At 36.8% G+C, this 24,180-nt stretch overlaps 4 protein-coding genes across 11 annotated transcripts; 3 read left to right on the top strand and 1 right to left on the bottom strand.

The window, feature by feature from the left end:
• Nucleotides 1-392: 392 nt before the first annotated feature.
• Nucleotides 393-3,089, top strand: LOC111800275 (uncharacterized). 2 transcript variants are annotated; one of them, XM_023683890.2, is made up of 2 exons: nucleotides 393-545; nucleotides 2,342-3,089. In XM_023683890.2, the coding sequence occupies exon 2, from the start codon at nucleotides 2,363-2,365 to the stop codon at nucleotides 2,897-2,899; it is 537 nt and encodes a 178-aa protein (XP_023539658.2). In that variant the 5' UTR covers nucleotides 393-545; nucleotides 2,342-2,362; the 3' UTR covers nucleotides 2,900-3,089. The 2 variants fall into 2 exon arrangements, with proteins under 2 accessions (XP_023539658.2, XP_086982150.1); XM_087126024.1 differs by lacking the exon at nucleotides 393-545 and adding an exon at nucleotides 1,799-1,985.
• A 2,401-nt stretch (nucleotides 3,090-5,490) lies between these two features.
• On the top strand, nucleotides 5,491-7,241 carry LOC111800713 (NAC domain-containing protein 26). The gene is made up of 4 exons (XM_023684525.2): nucleotides 5,491-5,622; nucleotides 6,061-6,232; nucleotides 6,312-6,589; nucleotides 6,663-7,241. Exons 2-4 carry the CDS (start codon nucleotides 6,073-6,075, stop codon nucleotides 7,089-7,091), a joined length of 867 nt encoding a protein of 288 aa, XP_023540293.2. The 5' UTR covers nucleotides 5,491-5,622; nucleotides 6,061-6,072; the 3' UTR covers nucleotides 7,092-7,241.
• Nucleotides 7,242-14,000: 6,759 nt separating this feature from the next.
• LOC111799892 (protein YABBY 4) lies at nucleotides 14,001-16,323 on the top strand. 4 transcript variants are annotated; one of them, XM_023683389.2, is made up of 7 exons: nucleotides 14,001-14,210; nucleotides 14,296-14,454; nucleotides 14,628-14,745; nucleotides 15,585-15,633; nucleotides 15,758-15,833; nucleotides 15,911-16,007; nucleotides 16,061-16,323. In XM_023683389.2, the coding sequence occupies exons 1-6, from the start codon at nucleotides 14,118-14,120 to the stop codon at nucleotides 15,989-15,991; spliced, it is 576 nt and encodes a 191-aa protein (XP_023539157.2). In that variant the 5' UTR covers nucleotides 14,001-14,117; the 3' UTR covers nucleotides 15,992-16,007; nucleotides 16,061-16,323. The 4 variants fall into 4 exon arrangements, with proteins under 4 accessions (XP_023539157.2, XP_023539156.2, XP_086982289.1 ...); XM_087126163.1 differs by having other exon boundaries at nucleotides 14,006-14,210; nucleotides 15,914-16,007; XM_023683388.2 differs by having other exon boundaries at nucleotides 14,002-14,210; nucleotides 15,911-16,323.
• A 1,327-nt stretch (nucleotides 16,324-17,650) lies between these two features.
• On the bottom strand, nucleotides 17,651-24,180 carry LOC111800977 (putative trehalose-phosphate phosphatase F). 4 transcript variants are annotated; one of them, XM_087126161.1, is made up of 14 exons: nucleotides 24,056-24,179; nucleotides 23,832-23,900; nucleotides 20,424-20,533; nucleotides 19,840-20,330; nucleotides 19,616-19,756; nucleotides 19,463-19,534; nucleotides 19,242-19,367; nucleotides 18,975-19,031; nucleotides 18,782-18,883; nucleotides 18,619-18,696; nucleotides 18,450-18,519; nucleotides 18,287-18,357; nucleotides 18,114-18,206; nucleotides 17,651-17,974 (listed from the first exon to the last, which is right to left on the bottom strand). In XM_087126161.1, the coding sequence occupies exons 4-14, from the start codon at nucleotides 20,134-20,136 to the stop codon at nucleotides 17,897-17,899; spliced, it is 1,185 nt and encodes a 394-aa protein (XP_086982287.1). In that variant the 5' UTR covers nucleotides 20,137-20,330; nucleotides 20,424-20,533; nucleotides 23,832-23,900; nucleotides 24,056-24,179; the 3' UTR covers nucleotides 17,651-17,896. The 4 variants fall into 4 exon arrangements, 3 of the variants coding, with proteins under 3 accessions (XP_086982287.1, XP_086982288.1, XP_023540686.2); XM_087126162.1 differs by lacking the exon at nucleotides 18,619-18,696 and having other exon boundaries at nucleotides 24,056-24,180; XR_015422186.1 differs by lacking the exon at nucleotides 17,651-17,974 and having other exon boundaries at nucleotides 18,128-18,206; nucleotides 18,287-18,374; nucleotides 24,056-24,180.

Genomic DNA, 24,180 nt, shown 5'->3' with positions numbered 1-24,180 from the left:
CCAAAATATGAATTGGATTAAAATATCATCCTATAAAATATTAATTTTATCAATTAATAAATTTATAAAGAGATTAAATAATTTGATCATCTCATTAAATAATTTGCTCGATATGATTTACTACACATAAATATTACTTCTTATAATGAGATCGATACAGTCATTTAGTTTTTTTTTTTTTTTTTTTTTTTTTTTTTTAATTTTTTTTTTAATTTTTTAAATCAATTGGGTGAACTTTGTTGCTCTAGTTTAAACTATAATATTTTTATAAATATTTTTAAAAAATGTTATATTTTACTAATAATATTTATAAAAAAAAATCCTCATATTTGAATAGAAAACATAAAACATGCCTTATAAAAACAAGATAAATATAAAAATAAAATAAATTAATTATCAAAATAAAATAAAGGAGCTTGCTTATTCGCTGCAGTTCCTAGAATCGATTCTGTGTTGGTCCTAATCCCCGAGTCCCAAAGAAGATTGGCCTTCCTTTTCCACATTCAAACTCCAATTTGCTGCAGACGGGGCCGTGCTTCCCTCCGGTATGCATTCATTGTTCTTACGTTTTTTCCTTTAATCTGATAATCGATCGCCCTTTCTTTCCCCATTTTCAAGAAATTGAATTTCTAGGTCTTCTTCCGTTGGTTGCCCTAGCGTCTATGCCATATTTTCTTGGAGGATACATTTTGACGATTTTGTGTATTGCTCAAATCTATCTGTGCTTTCTCCATTGCATTTTAAGACTGCCTTTTTCCCGATTGGCGGAGGGTTTTGTTTTGTGCGTTTGTCAGTGCTATATATATTTATTAGGCGAATCTGAATTTTCTGTAGTGGGTTTGAAGAATGTGTCGATGAAACTATCTGCTTTTGTTTTCCGTCTCTGTCCGCGATGAATTGTTTTCACTCTATTGGTTAATCACCGTACTGTTGATTATGTTGGATCCTTGTGATTCAAAATGAGAAACGACGGGACTGTTCAGAGTGAATACCAGAAGATATTTATGTCCATTCCAGTCGCCAGCTATTCCGTAAGATCTCTTAGGACCTCCAAAATGTCTACCATTTCTTTACATGGGACATGATCAGCCTTCATGATGGGCTCAATGACACATTAATTTCTAAGAAATTAGAACAGAAATTTGTTTGGCGAATGTTTCCCTGTGTTTGGTGTCTAATACATTTGCAAATGCTGAACGTATCTTCAATATGTTCAATAAGTGTCCACAACACACCTAAATGCTTAATAAGTATTTGACACGCCTATAAGTTTCCTTGACAATAGTAGAATTAGGTTAGTGTCCTGTGAAATTAGTTGAAGTACACGCAAGTTGTCCCAGGCGCTCACGGGTATCAAATAAACATAAGAAAAAAATGCATTTGACATGTATTGTTTTTTACTAATATTTCAAATGTCAGAGTGTTTGATGGATGTTGAACATGGGTACATTATACACTTGGGTTTGAAGGAACGCCATGGTTCTGTATTTGCATATGTTCTTGTAATGTATATGGATATCTTGCTGGATTGGACTCTTGCAGAAATTGTGTTAGTCAGGCTCTATTAGCAGGTGTGTCAACCTTTTTCTCCCTTTTTCTCCCTTGAAAATTGGACGGAACTGTAGAACTTATAGCAAATTAGCTGAGTTCTTTAGAGAGAAATCATTTATGTTTAACAGCCTAAGCCTATTACTAACCGATATTGTCTTTTTTGGACTTTCCCTTTCGAACTTCCCCTTGAGGTTTTTAAAACGCGTCTGCTGGGGGAGGTTTCCACACCCTTATAAAGAATGTTTTGTTCTTCTCCTCAACCGATGTGGAATCTCACAATCCACCCTTATTCCCTTCTCCAATCGATGTGGGATGCCTAATCCACCTTCATTCGGGGCCCTGCGTCTTTGCTGGCGCACTGCCTTGTGTCCACCCCCTTTGGGACTCAACCTCTTCGTTGACACATCGTCCGGTGTCTGGCTCTGATACCATTGGTAACGACCCAAGCTCATCGCTAGCAAATATTGTCCTTTTTGAGCTTTCTCTTTCGGACTTCCCTTCAACATTTTTAAAATGTATATGCTAGGGAGAGGTTTCCACACCCTTATAAACAATGCTTCGTTCTCCTCCGAACCGATGTGGGATCTCATATATGTGCTTCTATTTGATTTTGAGATTATTATGTCACTGCAGAGACAATCAGCCTGGAACCGTTATATCCCTCCTCTGTCAGGACATAATGTATTGCATGATGGATAATTGGATATCCTTAGTGTGTTGTTATGCAACTTCTTTTGCTTTCTACATGTTTGTAACTTGATTAAAACATAATTTCTATCATGATTTTCAGGTAGTGTGCTTAGGGAGCATAATGGGTGACTTTTCCATTCAGATTAGTTCAAACCTTGTTGATATGCTAATTGTTGATACTGAAAAACCAAAACGAACACCAAGAAGAAATAGAACCAAGGCGCCACAAGAGAGTAAAAAACCCCAAATAAAGGTTGATCAGAAACATACATCTGATGATTCTGGAATGCTGAAAGGAGGACGCAGAAGTGATGGATGGCCACACCGACCTCCTCCGCTCTTCCCTCCCGTGCATCCTGCAAACGCAGAGATAGATGCAATCCAATCCGTGCTGCAAGAGAGCGAAAAGGTAGTGGAGAAGTTGCAGAAGCAGGAGGATAACTTGCGGCAGGAAGTCAGTCAAAGGGCTAAAGACCTCCATGAGAAGGAGTTCAAGCTCCCTTACCAGAAGCCTATGCCGTGCTTGGCTGAAAGCGAAGCTTGCTTTCAATGCTACAAAGAATATCCTATTGACCTCTTGAAATGTGGTCGTCTTGTAAAAAGTTTTGCCAATTGTAACCGCCAAGCTCGGCAGCAAATGAGCCCGGTCGAGAAATAGGATTGGCATCTGCTATGAATCTCAGTTACTGATTTTGCCAACAGAAATAACCCAAAAGACAACAAGACAGTTGGGGGTTGCTTTTAGCCAAATTTGTGCATTCTTAAAATTGAGGTTTGATGATGAAAGCAATTTGGGTGGGTGTGTGGTTTTATTAGGAAACAAGATATAATTTCCAGTTGTTTACGTAGCTTTACCTTCTTCCCCAAGTCTCTTCAATTACCCACAAATATTGTACACTACACAACCAAATAACCCATAACATTTACACCTCAAATTACTATCATCTTATCTTAACAAAACGGGAACCAGGGAACCCCATAAAAACTCAAACAATTAACCTCAAAATGCACAAACGACTAATACTCTGAGACGACCCCCTCTATGACCGCCTACTCCCGTGCGTGCCCCACCTCAACCAGTAGTAAACGATCACTTGAAAAAGAAAAATAGAATCTGATAAATGTAAAAAAAAAATGCTCATTAAGGAACCTACGTGTAGGCTCAAGCTAAGGCCTACAACTATTTGAGATTATGGGAAATCCTCGAAGTTTTGAGCGGTTCTGTTACTTGTCACAAATTCACTTTGATTTTGGAGGTTGTTCACTCTTTTCTAGCGCCACGAATCTATTGAATGAGGTAACTTATCTACTGAATGAGCGGTTCTCTTACTTAGTCAGCTTGCATTGCCATAGCATTGAATGACTAGTATCCTGGGTTGAGGCACTACCTCATCATATCTCATAGGATAGTATGATATCTACTCATCTAAACAACATTTGTGTAAGATAAGTTGGCAACCCTTACTACAAAACTATAAGGTTAGCACTAAATTTTGGAGAAGGACCCTATGTGCTAGCCAACTACTATGTTTATCTGTGAGGTCCCTCGTCTATCTCAAATGAATTTACAACGAAGTAATCTTGTTCAGAAGGTTCATGACAATTTCCACACACGCTAATGACACTCATCATGAGCTAAACTAATTATGTAGTCCTTAGTCCCCTCTTAAGATAGCTCATGGAGTCGTAGCCTCGACCCTTGAACTATTTCTACACACGATAGTAATTCATTAAGTAGCTTCGTTATATTACTCTATTTGACCGATATGAGTCAAGCTCAACGGTATGTATTCCGTAATACCTACGACTTGGTTTGGCAACTACTTGGGAGCATGAGGATCTTGACCCTAGGGTGATGGATATACTGTTTTTTTTACCGAGGTCAACATAAAACTGTTCTAACTCTAGTGTCTTATTTGTAACTTGGGAGATAACATCCATCGATCACAACATCTCAATCGAGATTTGAGATTCTAGAACAACAAAAATATCTCATACAACATGCATTTTATAAATCTTAGCATTTTAGTCCTTCGCTACAACATACATAACATATTTAACTAAACTCTCATCTTTTGCCCTAATTATGCTTAATCTAATTACCTATAGTAGGTTATGCTCGCATGGCAAACATCCTACCGATCCCTAAAAATACTGTTCAAAGAAAATTTGAACGACTATTTATATGGTCTTGCATGCCTCCCCGTGCTCGTTTTCAACTTGCTAGGTGCTCCAAAGTCTTGAAAATTTCTTTGGTTGAACCTAATTCAAGTTGTAATACGTTTTAATACCGAAACCAAAGTGAAAAATAGCTCATGTGCAGGCAAGTGGCGCAGTCATGGTCAAGCCCCCATTTGTGCCTCAACAAGTGTAACGGCCCAAGCCAACCGCTAGCAGATATTTTCCTCTTTGGATTTTCCCTTTCGGACTTCCCCTCAAGGTTTTTAAAACGCGTCTAATAGAGAGACGTTTCCACACCCTTATGATGGGTGTTTCGTTCTCCTCCCCAATCGATGTGGGAACTCACAATCCGCCCCCTTCGTTCTCCTCTACTAGTGGTCGATTTGAGGAATAAAATTCTTCAATATAGAATTAAAAAGTAAAAGTGGGAGAATTCGTACCGGTCAAACTTAGATATTACAACATCATCTTATTTTATTGCTCATAATAATTGTGTTAATTAAAAATGAATAATCAAAACTATGATGCTTAAGTGAGTTACAATTAATTTAATTTCCCTTTTCCAGTTCTTAGTTGGACAAATTCCTGATAATAGGGAGATGTAATCTGTTATCAGTTCATTAAAATTTGATATTGTGCACCTGCGGTTTGCAATTATTGTGAATGCAATTTGGTATATATCATAATGATAATGTGCTATCATATTCATATGTAAAGTAAAAAATAATATAAGTTGTATAGTACTTGATCAACAGTTCTTGAGCACCCAGCTTTTAATCCCAACCATCCATCATCCTATCATCCTCTCATATGCAACACCTCTCTCTTGAACATCAAAAAAGCAAACAATTCCTCTTTTTTTTTATTTATTTATTATTTTCTCTGGTCTCCATCAGTTGCTGGTGGCCATGTTTCTCTCTCTAAATACATTTCTTCGCCACCTTTCCTTTGGCGCAAAGATTTTTTTTTTCTTTCCTTTTTTGCTCTCTCTCTCTCTCTCTCTCTCTCTCTCTCTCTCTCTCTCTCTACAATCAAGACAAGAAGAAGAAGAGACGAAGAGACGAAGAGACGATTAATTTTCTCCTTTCTCTGTTCGTGTATTATTTGTTTGGTTCAGTGAGACGAAGAGACGAAGAGGCGTGTTGTTGTAGAAGATTTGGAGAAAAGAAGTTTCGGGTTTCGAAGGGCGGATCCAAACAGGTACTAAGTTTGAATTTTGATGACATTCAAGATAATTTTTAGTTTGAAGCTTTATTTGATTTGTTAGGGTTTGAAGCTTGATGATAATTAATGGTATGAGACTTTTGAGCTAAGCTAAAGATTAGGGTTTTGTTAATGATAATCATTTTGTGCTTCTTTTTGTTTACAATTCACTAATCATTATGTAAATTTGTATAAAACTATACCTTTTGTTGATGAGAATTCTTGGATTGTTGTTTTGAAGAAATCCTTTTAAGTTAGGGTTTGTGTATTTTCGTGCTTGTTCGTAACTAACCCATTAGAAAGATTATGTTAAACTATTTCGAAACAATATATTGATTTTGTTTTTTGTATATCGAGAGTTCGAATTGATTCAATATCAATAAACGAATAAAATTAGGGTTTGAGTAACGAGAGAATGAGAAAACATTTGTGCAGATAGATCGAGAAATGAATACAATTTTGCATGTTCCTCCGGGGTTTAGATTTCATCCAACAGATGAAGAACTCATAGATTATTATTTGAGGAAAAAAGTTGGTTCAAAAAGGATTGATGTTGATGTCATCAAAGATGTTGATCTCTACAAAATTGAGCCATGGGATCTTCAAGGTAATGAAAAGAGAGTACACAATTTTGATTCTAATGTTTTGAAGAAAACCCTTTTTAAATGATGTGTATTTGTACATAGAATTGTGTAGAATGGGAGGTCAAGATCAAGAGGATTGGTACTTTTTCAGCCATAAAGATAAGAAGTATCCAACGAGTACTCGAACTAATCGAGCTACGAAAGAAGGGTTTTGGAAGGCAACAGGAAGGGACAAGGCTATTTACTCGAGGTACGGGCATGGTTTAATTGGAATGAGAAAAACCCTAGTGTTCTATCGAGGTCGAGCTCCGAATGGACAAAAGTCTGATTGGATCATGCATGAGTACAGACTCGAGACGAGCGAAAATGGTGCTCCTCAGGCAAGTTTACAATTGAATTACAATTATTTTCATTTTTTAAGTGTAGATTGTTATGATCAATCCTTTGTACCAGGAAGAAGGATGGGTGGTGTGTAAGGTTTTCAAGAAGAAAATGACGACAGCCCAAAAGATGGGAGATTATGAATCACCTTATTGGCAAGATGATCAAATCTCCTTCATGCCACAAATTGATTCTCCAAACCAAATCTCTCAACCTTGCAAGCATGAGATTGATCATCTTCACTTCGCCGTGTTCGACGATGCTTTCCCTCAGCTCCCTCGACACCTTGAGCTTAACTCCGACATGTCGTCGTGCAGCTACGATCCTCGATCAAACGCTCCCTCCTCGTCTCAAATATTCTTTCATGGTGTAGATAATAAGCTGATGGATTGGCAAGCCATGGATCGATATGTCGCGTCTCAGCTCAGCACGGATCGAGATGATCATCATGGAAGAGATGAAGCCAATTACTCTCATCCCACCAAATATTCAAGTGAATGAACAAGAGCTGGCTCTCTATAGGAGCTGAATAAATGTTTGATATACTAAAAAACCTATATATTTATGTTACTTAAGAAGTTCATATTATATTTAAAATAAACATATCCATATGTACTCAAAATTGTTGCATGATTAAATTAAAGTTGTAAATTTACATGACCAAGTTTACTTCTTTAACTCTTGTTGAATGATAGTTTTGCTTAAGGGTTTGTCGTATTATAGCGGGTTAGAGTGAGAATTGTAAAGCTTATCGATTATATAATTCCGTGTAAAAAAAAATATTATTTAGTCGGGATGAAGAGGAATTTTGGAACGTAGCTTGCGAAGCTTAAAGTAAATTTCATGTTAACATGGACGGACACACAAATAAAGGTTCTCAAGATTTAGAGCACGCAGAGATTTAGGTAGCTATATCATCTTTGGCTAGTAACGAAGAAATTTTGCATGCGTTGATGCTATAAATTTTGAAGAGAAAGTTCAAAACGAAAACGGGAAGATTGTAATGGATCGAGAAATTGATGCGATAAAAAGAAATGAAACAAGAGAGTTGATGGATCTTCGAGTAAACAAACAAGCTCTTGGAGTGAAACGAGTGTATAAAACAAATGAATGAATGTATACAAATGGAATTTACCTTTAATTTGGAGGCAAGTTCTTGGTGATTCTTAGTTGGTCGGAGGTTTTGTTGGAAATGGAGAAATGGCTGGAACATCATCAAAACCAGCCTTGTATTGGGAAAGCTACGGCCTATGTGGTATATGAAAATGAAGAAATAAAGGCCAATCTCTGTTTATGTGTCTCTATATATGTGGTATATGTTTTATATGGTGTTGCTCTTAAGGCTTCAAAGACAAAAGGTAGATAGCATAGCATGCATGTTTTTACTTGAGTTGAAGTCAAGCATCAAAACTCCTTACAACCACACTAAGACATAATCATTGGGCGTGCTCCAATTTGGTAGAGAGACAGAGATAGATATATGTATGGGAGGGGACATAACTAGATAAGGATATATTGGAGCTACAAGGCAAAGACTCACTTGTGCTACTACTACCTCACATCAACATAGGGCGTTTGACGAATTGTCGGTTGCCTTTGACGTTAGAGGGCAAAAGACCCGAAGTATAATTGGATGAGTTGATGTGAGTAAGTGTAAGTTTCGTGATGCGAACACTGTGAGATTCTACTTTGGTTGGAGAGGGGAATGGAACATTTTTTATAAAGGTGTGGAGACCTCTCTCTAGTAGACGCGTTTAAAAAACGTGAGGCTTGACAACGATATGCAATGGACCAAAGTAGATAATATATGCTAGTGGTGGGTTTGAGCTGTTACAAATGGTATCAGAGTCAGACATTGAGTAGTGTGCTAGCAAAGACGCTGGCCCCCAAGCAGGGTGGATTGTGAGATCCCACATTGGTTGAAGAGGGGAACGAAACATTCCTTATAAGGGTGTGGAAACATCTCCCTAGTAAGCGCGTTTTAAAGCCGTGAGACCGATGACAATATGTAATTGGCTAAAGCGGACAATATCTGATAGCGGTGGCTTGGGAGCATTCCTTCTAAGGGTGTAGAAACCTAGTAGACACATTTTAAAACCGTGAGGTTGAAGGCGATGTGTAACAACGGACTAAAGTAGACAATACCTACTAGCGGTGGGCTTAGACTATTACAAATACGATTGGTGCTAATCACACTAGATACTATCATGAAAGCAATAGAGGCTCACAGCTTCCTTGGTGATGAAGGGATAATTTATGAGAAATAAAAGCAATTATTTGAAATAGTTAAAAAGAGAGGCAATACTTGAATGTGGTTTGAGAGAAGGAAAGAACATTGCATGATTGTATATATGATGTGGGCTTTTTATCCTTTTAATTTGAGGCTATCTTTGGAAGTAAGATAGATAGCATCATCAACTTTGTTTAACTTCAAGAGAACGTCCCATGTGAGAACACATCATTGATATGTCTTCTTGTTTTCACATGTGCTTATGCTACCCATGTTCATGTACTTCTATTTGCTACAAATTAAACATACTTAGATATCTCTACAAACTTTGAAATCATACCCCTTCTCTATATCAAACCCAAAAACGTCGTTTAGGTTCAGTTGACCAGGATCAGTTTGAACATTTTTGTCTCAATTCTATAGGTATTAAGGTAGGGTTTAGTGTGGGTGGTACGTGAATGATTATTCTTGTGGGTAGAACGGTCAAATCTTGTGGTCGTGATTCTATGAACCGATCTTGGAGAGAGACGTGAGTCTACACAAGTAGATAACTAAAGGTGAGAGATACTATTGCATGCAGAAACAAGTCAAATGTTGGATCGTGATTCCGTAAATAGATTATAATAAGGGACTTAGGCTACATAAATATTTGATTGATTAGAGTTGTTACTACAACTTCAGACCTACAAAGAAGCTCAGATAGTTGAATAGACCTAAACTTTTGAGCCTAAATAAAAATTTGTGGAAATTTACTAAGAATTGGATGTGATGATAGCTTACAGATAGGTTTATTACGGAATATTTTTGTATTCACCCATTTACCCATTCTTTTTTTCAGGTGAATGCACGTACTAGTCGAGGTGAGAGAGTACTTGGAAGCCCGCACTGTCACAGAGGGGTATCGACCCGGGACATCAATGTAGTTTGTGTTTTCATGGGTTATCATTTGTACACTTTTGTATGCCGTTTCTATTCCCCATGGAAGGTTGGATGCTAAATAACTTATCCATACATAAAAGACTTTCGAACTCGTTATATGATAATATTTGGGTAAAAAATAGTGTATACCTCAACCACATAAACAAAAAAGGTAAGGAATTGATGGGAATTGATTGATACCTCCTCCACTCATCCATCACCCACCCAATGCCGATTTGTAGAGTTTGCAGGCTTTATACATTGAATATGTCATACAGTACATGCAGAGAGGCATGCATTTTAATGCTTTCATTTATGTCCCCTCCCATGCTCCTAACCCTACATGTATCATGCCACTTTTGTACGCTCACTCCCATCCCATCCAACACCCACTCTCCTTTTCTCTCCCTAATTTTCTTTTAAATCTAAATCATCATTCAAAATACACTTCTGTGTAAGATTAATTGGCCGCCCTTCCACAAAAATTACTATATAGTCAAGTCTTGGGGGAGCGACCATGCGTACCAGTTAGCTACTAAGTTTACCCATGTGGTCTCTTGCCCCCTCTTAGGGCAGGTTATAGTATAGCGAGACTGTTCAGGGAGCCCCTAACCATTTTCACACATGATATTGACACTAATCATGCGCTGAACTACTTATATAGTCTCTCGTCCCTTTTTAGAATGAGTTTACGAAATCATGGCCTAGGCTCTCATCTAGTCACTACAATGGCCCTCCTATTTAACCTTAGTCAAGCTTGATCATATGGATTCACTTGGTAAGGGCAATATTGAGTCTGACCTAGGTTAATGAATAGTGCTACTGAAGTATTAGAGGGAAGAGGAGGCCGTCAAGCTCTAATAACATCGTTCTTGCTACTAGCAGGCTTCTAAGCTTTCTTAAGCTCTCTTATGTGTCATGGAGGTTTACTAGGCTCTAAGGACATTTATGCGGTATAAGTCTCAACTCACATTTTTAGGACGCTTGGGACTAGCTCCTTGTAGCTAATCCAACTTTTGGAAGCACTATGGTCTTAACCACTGATTGCCACTCACGATCCTATGGTGTTCGGTCTATTGGAAACATACTGACTTAGGTCAACATAGAACCGCTCTATCTCAAGTTCCCTAATCTTAACATAGTAAACTTATGCATGCTTTATTAGTGAGATAATTCTATCCATCACCTAAAGCACTGAATACATTATCTAAACCCTCAAGCAAACTCAAAGGGGTGGTAATGTCCAACAATCCCCTCGAGCATAGATCACAAATCTACTATTTTCTATTATGGTTTGGATTATGCCTTGCAAATGTTGACCCGAATGCTGGGTATGTATAGACAAGGGATCTCATCCAACAATTAAAAGTATCATCGAGGTCAAACTTTTTGATGCTTTATAATGTCTGATCAAACTATATTCAGGTTTTGTGTCCACGTGGATTATTTTTTATTTTAAAAATTTCACTTGTTTAAAACATAACCTAAACATAATTCTAAATTAGCTCGCTTTTATCGTGTTAGTACAATTAATGTTGTAAGTAAAGGCGTTCAAACACGTGTTTTTGCAACACTTATCAAAGCACAAAAGGCTAAACCTAGTCTTATGGGTTTGGGATAGACATTTTAAGTGTTATCGATCTACTAGATGTCTCAACGGACTAAAATTGTTGCAACAAATCAGGTCCATGTGATTGAACATGGGGATGGTCTCGAAAAGTCTTCCCCAAGCCAAGAGCTAGCTTGAGAGTGGGGACCAATATTGTGGTTGAATTTAACTCCACAAGTCGAGCGGACCCACAAGCTCATCGTGCTCAAAGGCCCAATCTAGGGCTTTAAACCGTCCGAGTCAGATTAACTAGGTTGGTCCTAAACCAGTATAATAACATCACACCTTTTTAAAAACCTTAATTCATTCTTACACTTATTTCAAATTATAGTTAGCTTAGACATAAGAGCATGAGCGACAAGGTCTCGTGCTCGAGATCAAGAGATTCTAATAAATTATTTAAAGAAAAATTTAATTTTTAATGTATACAAAGGAAATGGAAAATAGAAGAAATATAAAGAAGATAACATGATTGGTTATAAATAATTTAGTTACATTGTACCGATTACAATAAATGATATTAATGCATAGTGGTCCAATTTATGTTAAGGTAGTTATCAACCATGTTTCATTTCTATTTTTAAAATATAAATTAAATGAGAACTCCACCGACTAATTAATAAAATAATTCTATTAAATAAAATAAATAAATAAATTATACACATATATATTACTCAATTCTATTTATTTACTTCTCCAATTAAAAAAAATTAATTACATTTTTTACTCGGATTTATAATCTACTTATGGTAATTTAATTTAATAAAAGAAAAATAATAATTAATAATGACATGTCATATCCAAAACCAAAGTAAATGGATGACTAGACAACATAAGAAGTAACATTTACCACGTGCCCTCTTATTTAAAAAAAATATATTAATTTTTTTTTTCACTGTTGTCTACCAGCTCATGTCAAATCAAACAAATATTATCCATTGAATGTGTCATGTCACTATTTAACTACCGGGAAATATGTTATCTAATTTAACTTGGACCCCAATTTTGTGGGTAATATTTAATTAAGTTTTTAAGATTTTAAAAATAGGTTGAATAAATTTCTAAATTTTTAAAAATATTTAATAATTTCTTCAGCTTGGTATGTTAATAATAATTTATTAGATACAAAATTTAGAGTTTATGTACTTATTAGTATAAATGTTCATGGAGCGGGTGAGAACGAAGAAACTTTCCTCATTTTCGTTTGTGCCACTTATTTCATTTTTTATCCTAAAAAAATTCTATATATTTTTGTGGGGTTTGGGGCGGGGATTCTTTCTAGGAAATTCGCGGGAACGTGTATTTATTAGAAAACAATTATTTTAAAGAACTTTTTTAATGTGTAATTTTTATTTTTTTCATATAAACTATTAATTGGTGTTGATTTCACTCGTATTATTAGAAATTGGAGTTGAATTATCTTGTTGTAAATTATTATTTGTTGATAAAGTCATTTTTAGCTATAATAGTACTAAACAAATTATGTAACAGCTCAAACCCATCGCTAACATATATTGTCCACTTTGGGTTTTTCTTTCCGAGCCTCCCCTCAAAGTTTAAAATGCGTCTGCTGGAAGAGGTTTCCACCCTCTTATACAAAATGTTTTATTCTCCTCCCCAACCCATATGAGATCTCACAATCCACCCCTTTGAGGACCATGTCCTTGCTAACACTCGTTCCCCTCTCCAATTGACCTGGGTTTCCACAATTTTATAAAGAATGTTTCGTCCACATCTCTAACTGATATGAGATCTCACAATCTACTCCCTTTCGAGACCAGAGTCCTCGTTGACACTCGTCCCCCTCTCCAATCGAGGTGGGTTTTCACACTTTTATAAAGAATGTTTCATTCTCCTCTCTAACCAATATGAGATCTCACAATCCACCCCCTTTCGGGGCCAACCTCCTCGCTGTCACTCGTTCCCTTCTCCAAACGATGTGTGATCTCACAAGTCACCCCCTTTGGAGCCCAACGTTCTCGCTAGCACTCGTTCCTCTCCACAACCGATACGAGATCTCAGAATCAATAGGGAATATAATTCTCGCTCTCGGCTCTATTTATCTAACAAAGATAAATCTCTCACAACTTCTTACATTTTCCAACTAAACAGAGAATCTCCATCCTATTAAGGACATATCCCCACATAACCGGATCCCACCAGTTAAGTTAATTTGAAAAAGTTTAGAGCGGAGGAAAGTCATGATTAAAGCAATGTTATAGCAAAAAAAAAAAAAAGGTAGGTTGGTGAGTGAGATATGGGAAGGTAAGGTTATACGCCCAAATAACAAAATGATAGTGTCATCATTATGCCATTATTGTTGACAGCGAGGGAGAAGAAAACAAAGCAATAGAAAAAGAAGGGCATAGGGTTTCACTGCCAAAGGACACACCTTCAATCCAACAGATATAAACAAGAAAGGTTCGGAAATTGAGGAAATCAAACACAACACAACAACACAACAACACAACACAACAACACAACACAACAACACCCCTCTTTACTTCTGAAAACTACACCTCACTTTCTCACCTCCCATGCATACGTCCTTTTCTCTCTCCTCTCCCCACCCCCTCTATGCATTGGGAACCCCAATGCCCATACATCAATACATACATACATAGATCTCGAAAGAGGGTTTTTTTTAGTTAAGCCATCAATCCAATCCAATCCAATCCAATCCAATCAAATCAAATACGTGAATGAAAAGGAGGGGAATTGTAATAACCATAAAAAACAAAACAAAAAGGAAACCCAGAATTTGTTAAATATGTCGTCTTTTTCCCTTCCCACCACCCCTCCTCCTCCTTCCTCCGACCACCTTTTCTATGTCCATTGCAACATTTGCGACACGGTTTTGGCGGTACGTTCCCATTTTGTTTCGACTATTAAGGTTTCTTCTTATGTTCTTTTTTATATATATGATTGAAGTTTGTGTTTTTATTTAGGTGAGTGTTCCTTGTGCTAGTTTGTTCAAAACGGTGACCGTCCGTTGCGGCCACTGCGCCAATCTTCTACCGGTCAACATGCGTGGTGGCATGCTTCTCCCTTCTCCCAATCACTTTCATCATACTGCTTTCTTCTCTCCCAATGCTCACAATTTTCTGGTACACTAAACCCTATTTAGTATCGTTTATATTTTCGGGGTTCGTTTCAAAATTTAGGTCATTCATTTTGAAATGAAAACGAAATCGTTATCGAACTCAACCTATTAATTTCATTGCTAACCCTAAAGGGATCGGTAGAACTTATGCTTTTTAGTTTTGGGGGTTGTTTTCAGGAAGAGATCTCAAATCCAAATCCAAATTTTGTGATGAACCAAACCGATGGAATTGATTTGGCGATGGCAACTCGTGTAGGAAACAATGTTCCAAGGCCACCCCCAAGCATAAATAAACGTGAGATAATTGAATTCATTTCTTAAATTTTGTTATGTTTTTACAACAATGTCGTTATAGTATCAATAGTGAGTATTCCCGCCTGAAATTTTGTTCTGTTTTTTTGTGTGATTTTTTCATACGAACTTGGAATTCTTGATAGGTCTAAAATGGGTGTCAATGAAATCCTTCGTTTTTTTTTTTTAGGGGAATTGATTCTTAGGATGAACAAACCCTTTAAACACTCCCATATTTTGAAAATTTGTGACCTTAAATGACGCTATGTTCAAGTAAAAATAGAAAAAAACATAAGAAGATCCAAAATGATTAAGATTATATTTTAGGGAATTCTTGTAGTATTGGGAGGAGGCATGTGAAGTGTTGTAAGTTGTTGAGCAGCTAAGATGACATTGAGAACAAAATTAAGGTAAGAGGAGAACATAGAAACAAAATGTTGTACAGAAATTTGAATTATGTTGTCACATTGTTTGGTTGATATATTGGATGGATTCCAAGATCATTAACTATTCTCTTGCTTCCATGTGTTTGAATCTGCAGCCCTAGTTGCTTTTCTCTTGTTTAGGTCTGCCGCCTATACAACTTTCAAACTACAAAACAATCCATTTTGAACATACGCTCGGTTCTTTACTTATAAATTCATAATCAACTCCTTAATTAGTTAATATGGGACTCCACCCCAACAATCCTCAACGATCTTTACTTTCAACTTAGAACGATTATGTTTATTTTATTCTCCGTTCGTGTTTGTTTGGTTTGTGAATTGAAGTGGGATTAGGGTTTGGAAGTGAGGTTAAAAAGAGGATTAATGTAAATTGTGTGTGTGTGTTGATGAGACACAGCTGCAGAAAAGAAACAGAGAGTACCCTCTGCATACAACCGATTCATCAAGTGAGTACACCATTGTTTCATGTTTCTTTTCTTTTTTTTGTCTGTGGTTTGGTGTTGAGAAAGTGAGGGGTGATGTATGTGTGTATATATACATATATATATATATATATATATTGCATTGCAGGGAGGAGATCCAACGCATCAAGGCTGCCAATCCAGACATCTCTCATAGAGAAGCCTTCAGCGCTGCAGCTAAGAATGTATGTGAATTCATTCATTCATTCATTCGTTCGTTTGTTGATTTTAAGAGATTGATTTGTTGTTTTGATGGGTGAAGCAGTGGGCTCACTTCCCTCACATACATAATTTTGGTGTTCCTCCTCCCAACAACAACAACAACAACAACAACACACCCTAGCTTGCTTCTTCACCAGGTGTCCTCCTCTTTGTTTCTTCATGCTTTTCATGACTTGTGGTGTTGGTGTAGGAGGAAGAAGGTTTTATGTTGAAAGATGCTCCATTTTTGGGTTCCACCAACATGGGAGTTTCCCCTTTTCCCTTCAGCTTTCAATCTTGTTTTTTTTAAGACAGAATCTCTCTCTCTCTCTCTCTCTCTCTCTCTCATTCTCTCAACTTTCTAACCTCTTTTCTATTATCAATTGTATTGTATTCAACTCTCTACCCTATCACCTAATTCTCCCAAGGAAACGAAACATTACTTACTCTATCAATTCATCATCCTTTCTTTTATCTCTAGTCAACTAACGATAAAATTATGATTATGACCAAATTTTGATTTGTGATAAGATTGATCAATGGCTTGTCATTTAGTCTGGATGGAATTTAGGTCGTTGACATGAATTTGGATTTTATCAAATTCATATTTGGGATAAAGGTGTGGGATGTTGATCTTGTTCTATCAAGAAAAAAGATGTAGATGAAAGTGTTTGCATAGGGATTCGTTGCTTGTCAACATTTGATGGCCTTCGTCCAAGCAAAGGTGTCGTCGATGTCGTCCATGGAGAGCAAAGACGCAGTGATATTTGTCAAAGATGTTTTAAGGCCAACATCTAAATTGGGGACTCATCCTCTTTAGGGTAGAGTGAAGCTTGAGTTTGAAGGCTTGAAGCGAAGCAAAACTGTAGTGACGTTGAGTTGAAACGTGTGAGGCTTCGACCTCTGAACTTGGAGAGCACGTCAAGATGGAGCAAGGACAAAGCCACAGGACATGGAGATCAGTCACAACAAGCCTCTAAGCTTGACGATGGAGTGACAACGAAGCTTCCGAGCTCGATGATGGAGCAACGATAAAGCTTTTGTAATTGATTGATGAAGAAGGAGCATGAACCAAGCCTCAAAACTTGAAAATAAAGTGCAATGAAGCCTCTATACTTGGCGATAGAGGGAAATGCCAAACCCCCAGCGAAACCAAATATTAAAAACTCCAAACTTCCACCAAATAAAACTCCTAAACTTGAACATCAACTTGGAAGGTGAAATGTCAAACCAGGAACCAGCAAACAAAGTCCTAAGATATGGAATGAGGGATGCTTTGATCTTGAAGCAACCAATGGCGCTCGAACTTAAACTTAAAGTGAGCAACAGTTGAACGTAAAGTTAAAGAAGGTGAAATCTAAAACTTGAACTTAAAAGAAGGAACAATCGATCTTGAACATGAAGCATATGATGCGAGGAACGGGCCAACTTTGAACATCAAATAAGAAAATTGAAATATGAGTCAAGTAGAGGCAACCTGCATTTGGGGGAAAAGCGTGAATTTGAGGCAAGCGAGTGATGCCACGAATTGGAGGAGAATGAAGCCTAAACATGGAGGCAAACAAGTGATGCCATGAACGTGAGCATGGGACTTCAATGGACTTAACCCTTTGGGATTTGAGTTCTGTTTAACTTCGACCTAAACTCATTTCATACTCTCATTATACAAACTCCTAATATAAACTGGTGAATGATATTATCAACCAAAAAATAATTGCACGCACAAGTAGTAGTAGTAGTCGTAGCCTCATACATTCATTCCACTACCAAGGAAGGCAACATACATACATACAGAGAGAGAGAGGACAAGTTGAAATAATGAAATAAATAAGGGTAAACATGTGGACACATTTCTGAAATGGCTTAACAGTAGTAGACCCACCCACAAAGTAGCAGTAGTAGTCATCCAAACCCCCGCAACCTAAATAAAACAGACTCCTTGGATTTATTACCAAAAAAAACATACAAACTTTTCAACCTCAATCATCCCCTACTCTAAACTACGGCTATTATTCTTCTTTTTTTGTTTTTTTTTTTTTTTACCTAATCAACAATTATTTCTTCCGGCTTCATGGCCCCACACCTTCTTACGGCTTCTCACCAATCCTCTCAGGAATTCCATTACCTGCACCCACACATCAGTTCATACTCTACTTTACTATCAACTTTTCCTCATTTTTCCTTCCCAAGATCCTTCCTACAATCTCATTGCAGATCGATCTATACGTACAAAGAAATGATGAGGAAATAAACGAACCACTAACCTCTGAGGGATCCCTGAGGGAGTAGAATGCGTAGGTCTCTTTTGGCACAGAAGACACCAAGATGCCGTACCCCTGATTTCTCTCCCGCAACATCTGTGCAAGAAAGACAATGTGAACAATATTAGAACTTGAAAGCAATATAAAAACAAGCATTAGCATATGAAGACTTTTACCTTGAAAGCATCTTCATCAGTGCTGTCATCACCAATAAATATAGGGAGCACATCTTCACGTGTGTTTAATCCTGCAAAATTTTGGATTCTGGATGAGGATACGCAAGAAAACTCTCTTCGTTCATCTAAAAAGGAAATACAGAAAAAAAAAAATGACAATTACCGAGAGATTCAAGCAGAAATTCAACTGCTTTTCCCTTGTTCCAATCAATTACTGGACGGATCTCTAAAACCTATTGCAGTATCAAATCAGTAGTCAGAACACAGCTATAAAAACTCGAAATAATGGAAGCATTCACATACAAGGAACTTTTACAGAAAAACAATCATACTTTCCGCCCATGTGTTAATTGTAAACGTGGGTGGTCTTTTAGTACATCATGAACACATTGTGCTATTGTGGGCCAGTTCTGAAGAAGAACAAAGGGAGGAAATGGTTCAGATGATCTAACACAGAAAAAAATGTAGACTTGATAGAAGAGCCAGGAATCCTACTTTCTCATCTACATTGCGGTAATGTACAGCGGCACAAAACTTGTGGTGTTCAACTTTTGCGCCTTTAATATCTTTTGTCTTCTCAACGAGGGTTCCAAAAACCTACAAGAAAAAATTATACTTTTAATACATTATTAATTTGAAACGTTATACTATGCCTTGACGAGGTAAATAAGAAAAAAGAAATGTGCACCTCGTCTATCATGGGTAAGAACTCCCTTGCGGGCTGGAACAGATTAACCTCTTTACCCTGTTTTTTGAAACAGAGATCATGAGAGTTTAAATGAATGAAATCTCAAATCATTAACTTGTGACAAGAATGTTAAGGATGAAAAAAGAGAAGGTACTAAGATATATTATTACAATTTAAGGATCATCTTCTGCCATTTTGAGAATAAAAAAGAAGAAATACTAAGATATAATATTACAATTCAAAGATCGATCTTATTCCATCACTCACCTGTTGGTCAGTAGATTTAATACAGTTGGGATGGGAATTCAGCACTGTTTGACTCACGGGGCCAAGGATGTCCATCCCATGACTACCAGCATAATAGAGTTCAGTTAGTCCTACCAAGTCAAAAACCTAAAAAAACAATACACACAGCTTCAGTTCCTAAAGAAATTAAGTTCTTGACAAAAGCCAGAAAACAGAGAATTTCGAAAGGATTCTCCACTTACCTTTTCTCTCCTTCTTCCACTAATAACTGCAGTTGGAAAATATTTGGCAACATTTCTTACAGCAGAACGCATCTGGAAAAACCTAAGATGGTTAAAGAAGATACATGTAGAAAACAAAGGAAAAGGACGTTGCCATTCGAACTCTAGACGTACAGCATTAGACATAACAGCACAATCTGGATCATTTACTATGGGAGAAAGGGTTCCATCATAGTCCAAAAAAACAGCTATCTTCTTATTTTTTGCATAACTGGTAATTTGCTCGAGAGAGGCAAGTGCTGAAGGATATTTTAGCTGCAGAACCAGAAAGAAAAATGAGTATATGAAGTGAAGAATCAGACGAGGATGTATATAAATTTACAAGCATCTAACATTACCATCCAGGAGCTGTAAGCAACATCAGTATCATCGTCTGAAGCAAACTCAACATCAAAATCCTTAATTAGCTTCTTCCGAGGAGGAGAAGAGGATTTCATTGCATCCAACCAACCATTGGACCATACATCATCAAACTTTCCAGACTTTTTCCTTGGAATAGTGATATATTTACTTGGGGAAAAGGAACCAGCCGGTTGAGAATAAGGTAAAATAGCAGAATGGATTCCTAGTCTAGATTTATTCATTGGGGCAGGTTCAGTGAGAACAGGAGAAGCGTGATTTGATGTCAAGTCCATACAGCAACTTAATATGAGAAAAAGATATTGTTATATAGTAGAGTGATGAGAGAGATGCTGGATCAAATCGAAATTTATGTTCCCTTGTCAAAAATAATTTACCCAACTCTTTTATCAATGAAAAACCAACGCTTCAATGTTTTTTTGTCGCTACTGTTTGCTGAGCAGTCCATCAAGCGCAGTCTTCCTGAAAACTGTTGGTAACATATATATATTAAAAAATTAGATTATTATATGAAGAAAATCCAAGATGCAAACAGGGAAATACAATTGTGAAACTGTGGTACCTTTTCATTGTCAAAGCAGCACAGCATTTATAAAATTTCGCCCAACATTATTTGCTATCCGACCTTTGAGGAAGGAAAAATGTGTTTCAAATACGCGATAATCCTCTATGCTGCACAGAAAGAAAAGGTGCATAAAGGTAGGTAGCGACAACAGCTCAACAAGTGAATGCTCAAACGATCCAAGTAATAGAGAATTGTCTACCCCAAAATGACAGCAGCTAATCAACTATAGCTACTAGAAGTAGGAAACGGGAAAACCAACAAAAAGTACATGAAAATTTAAAGCTAACAGTACCAATACTTAGACCTGACAGGTAATTTTAAGGAATAAATATCTTAACCATAAACCGGATAAGCTCTCTAATTTTTGGAATAAAATTTTCCAAATGAACCAAATATGGTCAAAATCTGATGATTCATCTCCCCAAGATGGACATAATAATTATATATTAGTCATGTAACAAGTTCAGGTCTTGAAATGTTTACACCTTTTTTATGCAACAGTTCTCACATGCATATTATTCTGATTTCAGATATTATATAGTTCTCAGCCTGTGAACATAATTTATAGTGGAACGATACGGGGAAGGTGTATGCCAAATAATTTTCCTGACAAGAAACTAATGCAATAGAGTAATGACATTAATTGGAATTATATTTAAATTACGAGCTCTTAAGGGAGGTCAAGAGAGACCAATTGCTACTTGCACCTAAAGGGTTCTAATGTTATGCACGAGACAATGAATGACTAGTACGTTGATTCCGTACATAGAACTGTAAAATACTAAAGAAGTCCCCAGGCTTTCATACAGCATATTTAGAAGAGACATTAATGACCGTCAGATACCATAATAAAACACTGTCAGAATAAAACACTGTTTAAGGGTTCATGTAATTAAGTTCACTATAACCTACTACTGAAGTTTTTGGACTGGTTGATGACTTAACATGTTAACAGAGAACTTGTAATGTTGTTTTCTCCCCAGTTAATTAATATTCATTTCCACTGTGTCGGACCTTCTAAACCCACAAGTGAGGGAAGTATTGTAGTGTTGATATAATTAAATTAACCATAACTCATCAGCCAACTTAAACTTTTGGGTTGATGGGTGATTTAACGAACACAACTTGTCTAAATGTTCATCAAGCAGCTAATTTTATATTGGCTAATTGCACAAAATAATTGATTATTAAAACACACATCAATGTAAAATACCAAATAAATTTGAAATTAAAAAATCTCTTTTAAAACCTGGCATTTTGTCTACAAGCTCCAGATAGCTAGTGGGGTACCTAAAATTGTATTAGAAAAAGGAAGGATGGATAATGAAAAACTAGGAAGATGTGACGTCGAACAGATACAAATCTAATATTTTTAAATTTTTTATATAAATCTTTAGGATGTGAACATCTTAGTAAAACATATTTATTCATTCGACAGCCCACCTCGTTTTGGAATTAGTGTCCTTTCACATTGAACCGAGTATAAGAATGCTTCAAGCCTTATCCATACATGTTTTTGTGCAACGAATCTTGCATTTTCCATTACAATATTACTTCTACATAAAGAAAACTATTCTGGGACGACAAAGAAATATTGCAGCCATATCTAGGGGATCATGCGCAATATACGCATATGGGGTCGTTTACCTCCAGAATCAAACCCATTGGTGAATATTTTGCTCGACATCACCAGATGAGGTGCAAAAGAAGTCGTAAAAAAAAAAGTTGAGTCTTCAAATTACAGGTTCTGTGAGAGTAATTCGGTAAATAGAAACCAATTGCATTATGAGAAAAATATCAAATGTTGTTGATAACCCAATTAAAAAAGACAAAAAGGGGACATATTCATGGCTCTCTCTATAAGCTTTGGATGGTAATAGAGAACAGTAAAAAGCATGGAAATTCGGCTTGTGTTGGAGAGAAAGGGAGGAGCGATGATTGCAAAAGGACAAAAAGGGCCGAAGCTCCCACCAAGTTTTCTGGGTCATCAGTGGATCAGATGTATAGATCGTTTTCAATTTTGAAGAACTAATAGAAATGGAATAGTGTTCATAACTTAACACTGTAGACTGAAAGAAGCCATAGACATCCTTCCATGATGAAAAATACACTCCCACATACTTCAAAATCAAAATTTGTTGATGATTTTCGTTCATAATTACTACATGTAAAAGAAACAAAAAATAAATGTTTGCAAACCAAGGCCCTGCCTATGGACCACAAAGTCATGTCTGAAGACAGTTGTATAAAAAAGCCAAGTTCTGTAACTAGTAGGACCTGCCGCTAAAAAGACGAGACCACACATGCTAGTAATTACCCTAATCCATTTCAGTAGAGCTTTGTGCTCCCAGAAATGTTGACACTACTAAGAAAACATTAACCTTTTGATTATTAGAGCGGGGAAGAAAAAAAGGCTATGGATACCAATGTTGGCCGTGAAAATATCAATCTAAAATAAAAACTAAATCGAATCTACAAAAAGTGTTCTTCTCCCCATATTTGGCTCTTGAAGATTGTGACCGTTTAATTCTTCTTATGCTTACACTCTGTAAGGAAGGATTGAGCACCCCACCCCTTCCCCCCGTCTTTTTATTTTGAAAGGATTAAGCTTATAATGCTAAGAAAAATGTAGAAAGTAGCTTAGTGTCTATTATTTGATTAAAGGGTTTTTATATGCAGACGTAAAACAAAAAGTGATGGGAAGTATTATTAAAGTAAATTGTTTGATTAGAAAATTAAGAAGAGGCAAGAGGAAAAGGATGTAAATATTATTTATTGACCAACTGCAAAGCGAGATTCGTAAGGAAAAAGTCAAGACAAGAAGGCGTTCTTCTCTCTCCCAGTTAGTTACATCAACAAAAGCACGTGAAATTTTCAACCACAGCGGTGTTCACAGTTCCCAGCAACCGACAAAATAGACATTTGCGGTGAATTATCACAGACGTTTAATGCAAAAGAGTGGGGGGAGGGGGGGGGGGGGGGGGGGGGAAAGGAGCTGTCGTATCAATCGGCTCAGGAAGCCACCTTTTTAACAAGCATCCTATGTGCTAAACTTAGGAAATAATAAAAGCGACTTGATTCACTTTAGAAAAAAGTTACCCAGAGTTACCCAGAGACAACATTACATAAAGTAACAATCAGAAACTCGCGCACAGTGCCATAATCCGACTTCAAAATCATTAAACCGTGATTAATGAAAGTAGAAAAAAATGATCGAAAATCGAAAATGGCGACAGAGAAACAGAGAGAAAAAGGAAATGGTTCTCGAAGGAAGAGAAAAATCTCGAAAAGGTTCCTTAGAACAGAATTTCTGACAGCATTTGATTAATAACAAAAAAATAAGAAGAGAAAATTAAAAAAAAAAAAAAACAAAAAAAAAAACAATCGGAAGACGAGACGGCGTACCTGACTTGAAGAAATTAGAAACGTAACCAATACTTCTTCTTCTTCTTCCTTGTTCCTTGTTCCTTTTCCCTATAAGGCAAACAAAAAACGGCGCTGGATTGAAGATCAAAAACAGAATAGAAACAAGAATAAAGAAACAACACAGGAGAGAATCAGATGAAAAGAAGGAAAATCTGAGAATGGAGAGGAAAATATAAGGAAGAAGAGAGAGGGAGAGGGCAAACCTTGGGCGGAGCGCGATGATAGAGACGATGAAATCTAGAGCCAAACAGAAAGAGAAGGAAAAATTTGTTGAGAGAGAGAGAGAGAGAGAGAGAGAGAGAGAGAGAGGGGGCGGAGGGGGAAAAAG

Source organism: Cucurbita pepo, chromosome 8 (genome assembly GCF_057944985.1).
Source record: "Cucurbita pepo subsp. pepo isolate OVF chromosome 8, ASM5794498v1, whole genome shotgun sequence".
Lineage (NCBI taxonomy): Eukaryota > Viridiplantae > Streptophyta > Magnoliopsida > Cucurbitales > Cucurbitaceae > Cucurbita > Cucurbita pepo.
Note: the sequence above shows the minus strand (reverse complement) of the source record. Positions and strands in the feature narration are given on the sequence as shown.

Bases quoted from the DNA above. Each gene is read 5' to 3' on its own strand.
- LOC111800275 (XM_023683890.2), top strand. From the start codon at position 2,363: ATGGGTGACTTTTCCATTCAGATTAGTTCAAACCTTGTTGATATGCTA.
- LOC111800713 (XM_023684525.2), top strand. From the start codon at position 6,073: ATGAATACAATTTTGCATGTTCCTCCGGGGTTTAGATTTCATCCAACA. The intron at 6,233-6,311 runs GTAATGAAAAGA...ATTTGTACATAG, and splicing joins TGAGCCATGGGATCTTCAAG to AATTGTGTAGAATGGGAGGT. The intron at 6,590-6,662 runs GCAAGTTTACAA...CCTTTGTACCAG, and splicing joins GCGAAAATGGTGCTCCTCAG to GAAGAAGGATGGGTGGTGTG.
- LOC111799892 (XM_023683389.2), top strand. From the start codon at position 14,118: ATGTCGTCTTTTTCCCTTCCCACCACCCCTCCTCCTCCTTCCTCCGAC. The intron at 14,211-14,295 runs GTACGTTCCCAT...GTTTTTATTTAG, and splicing joins TTTGCGACACGGTTTTGGCG to GTGAGTGTTCCTTGTGCTAG. The intron at 15,834-15,910 runs GTATGTGAATTC...TGATGGGTGAAG, and splicing joins TCAGCGCTGCAGCTAAGAAT to CAGTGGGCTCACTTCCCTCA.
- LOC111800977 (XM_087126161.1), bottom strand. From the start codon at position 20,136: ATGGACTTGACATCAAATCACGCTTCTCCTGTTCTCACTGAACCTGCC. The intron at 19,535-19,615 runs GTACGTCTAGAG...AGGTTTTTCCAG, and splicing joins GTGCTGTTATGTCTAATGCT to ATGCGTTCTGCTGTAAGAAA. The intron at 18,884-18,974 runs GTGCACATTTCT...TTTTTCTTGTAG, and splicing joins TCTTACCCATGATAGACGAG to GTTTTTGGAACCCTCGTTGA.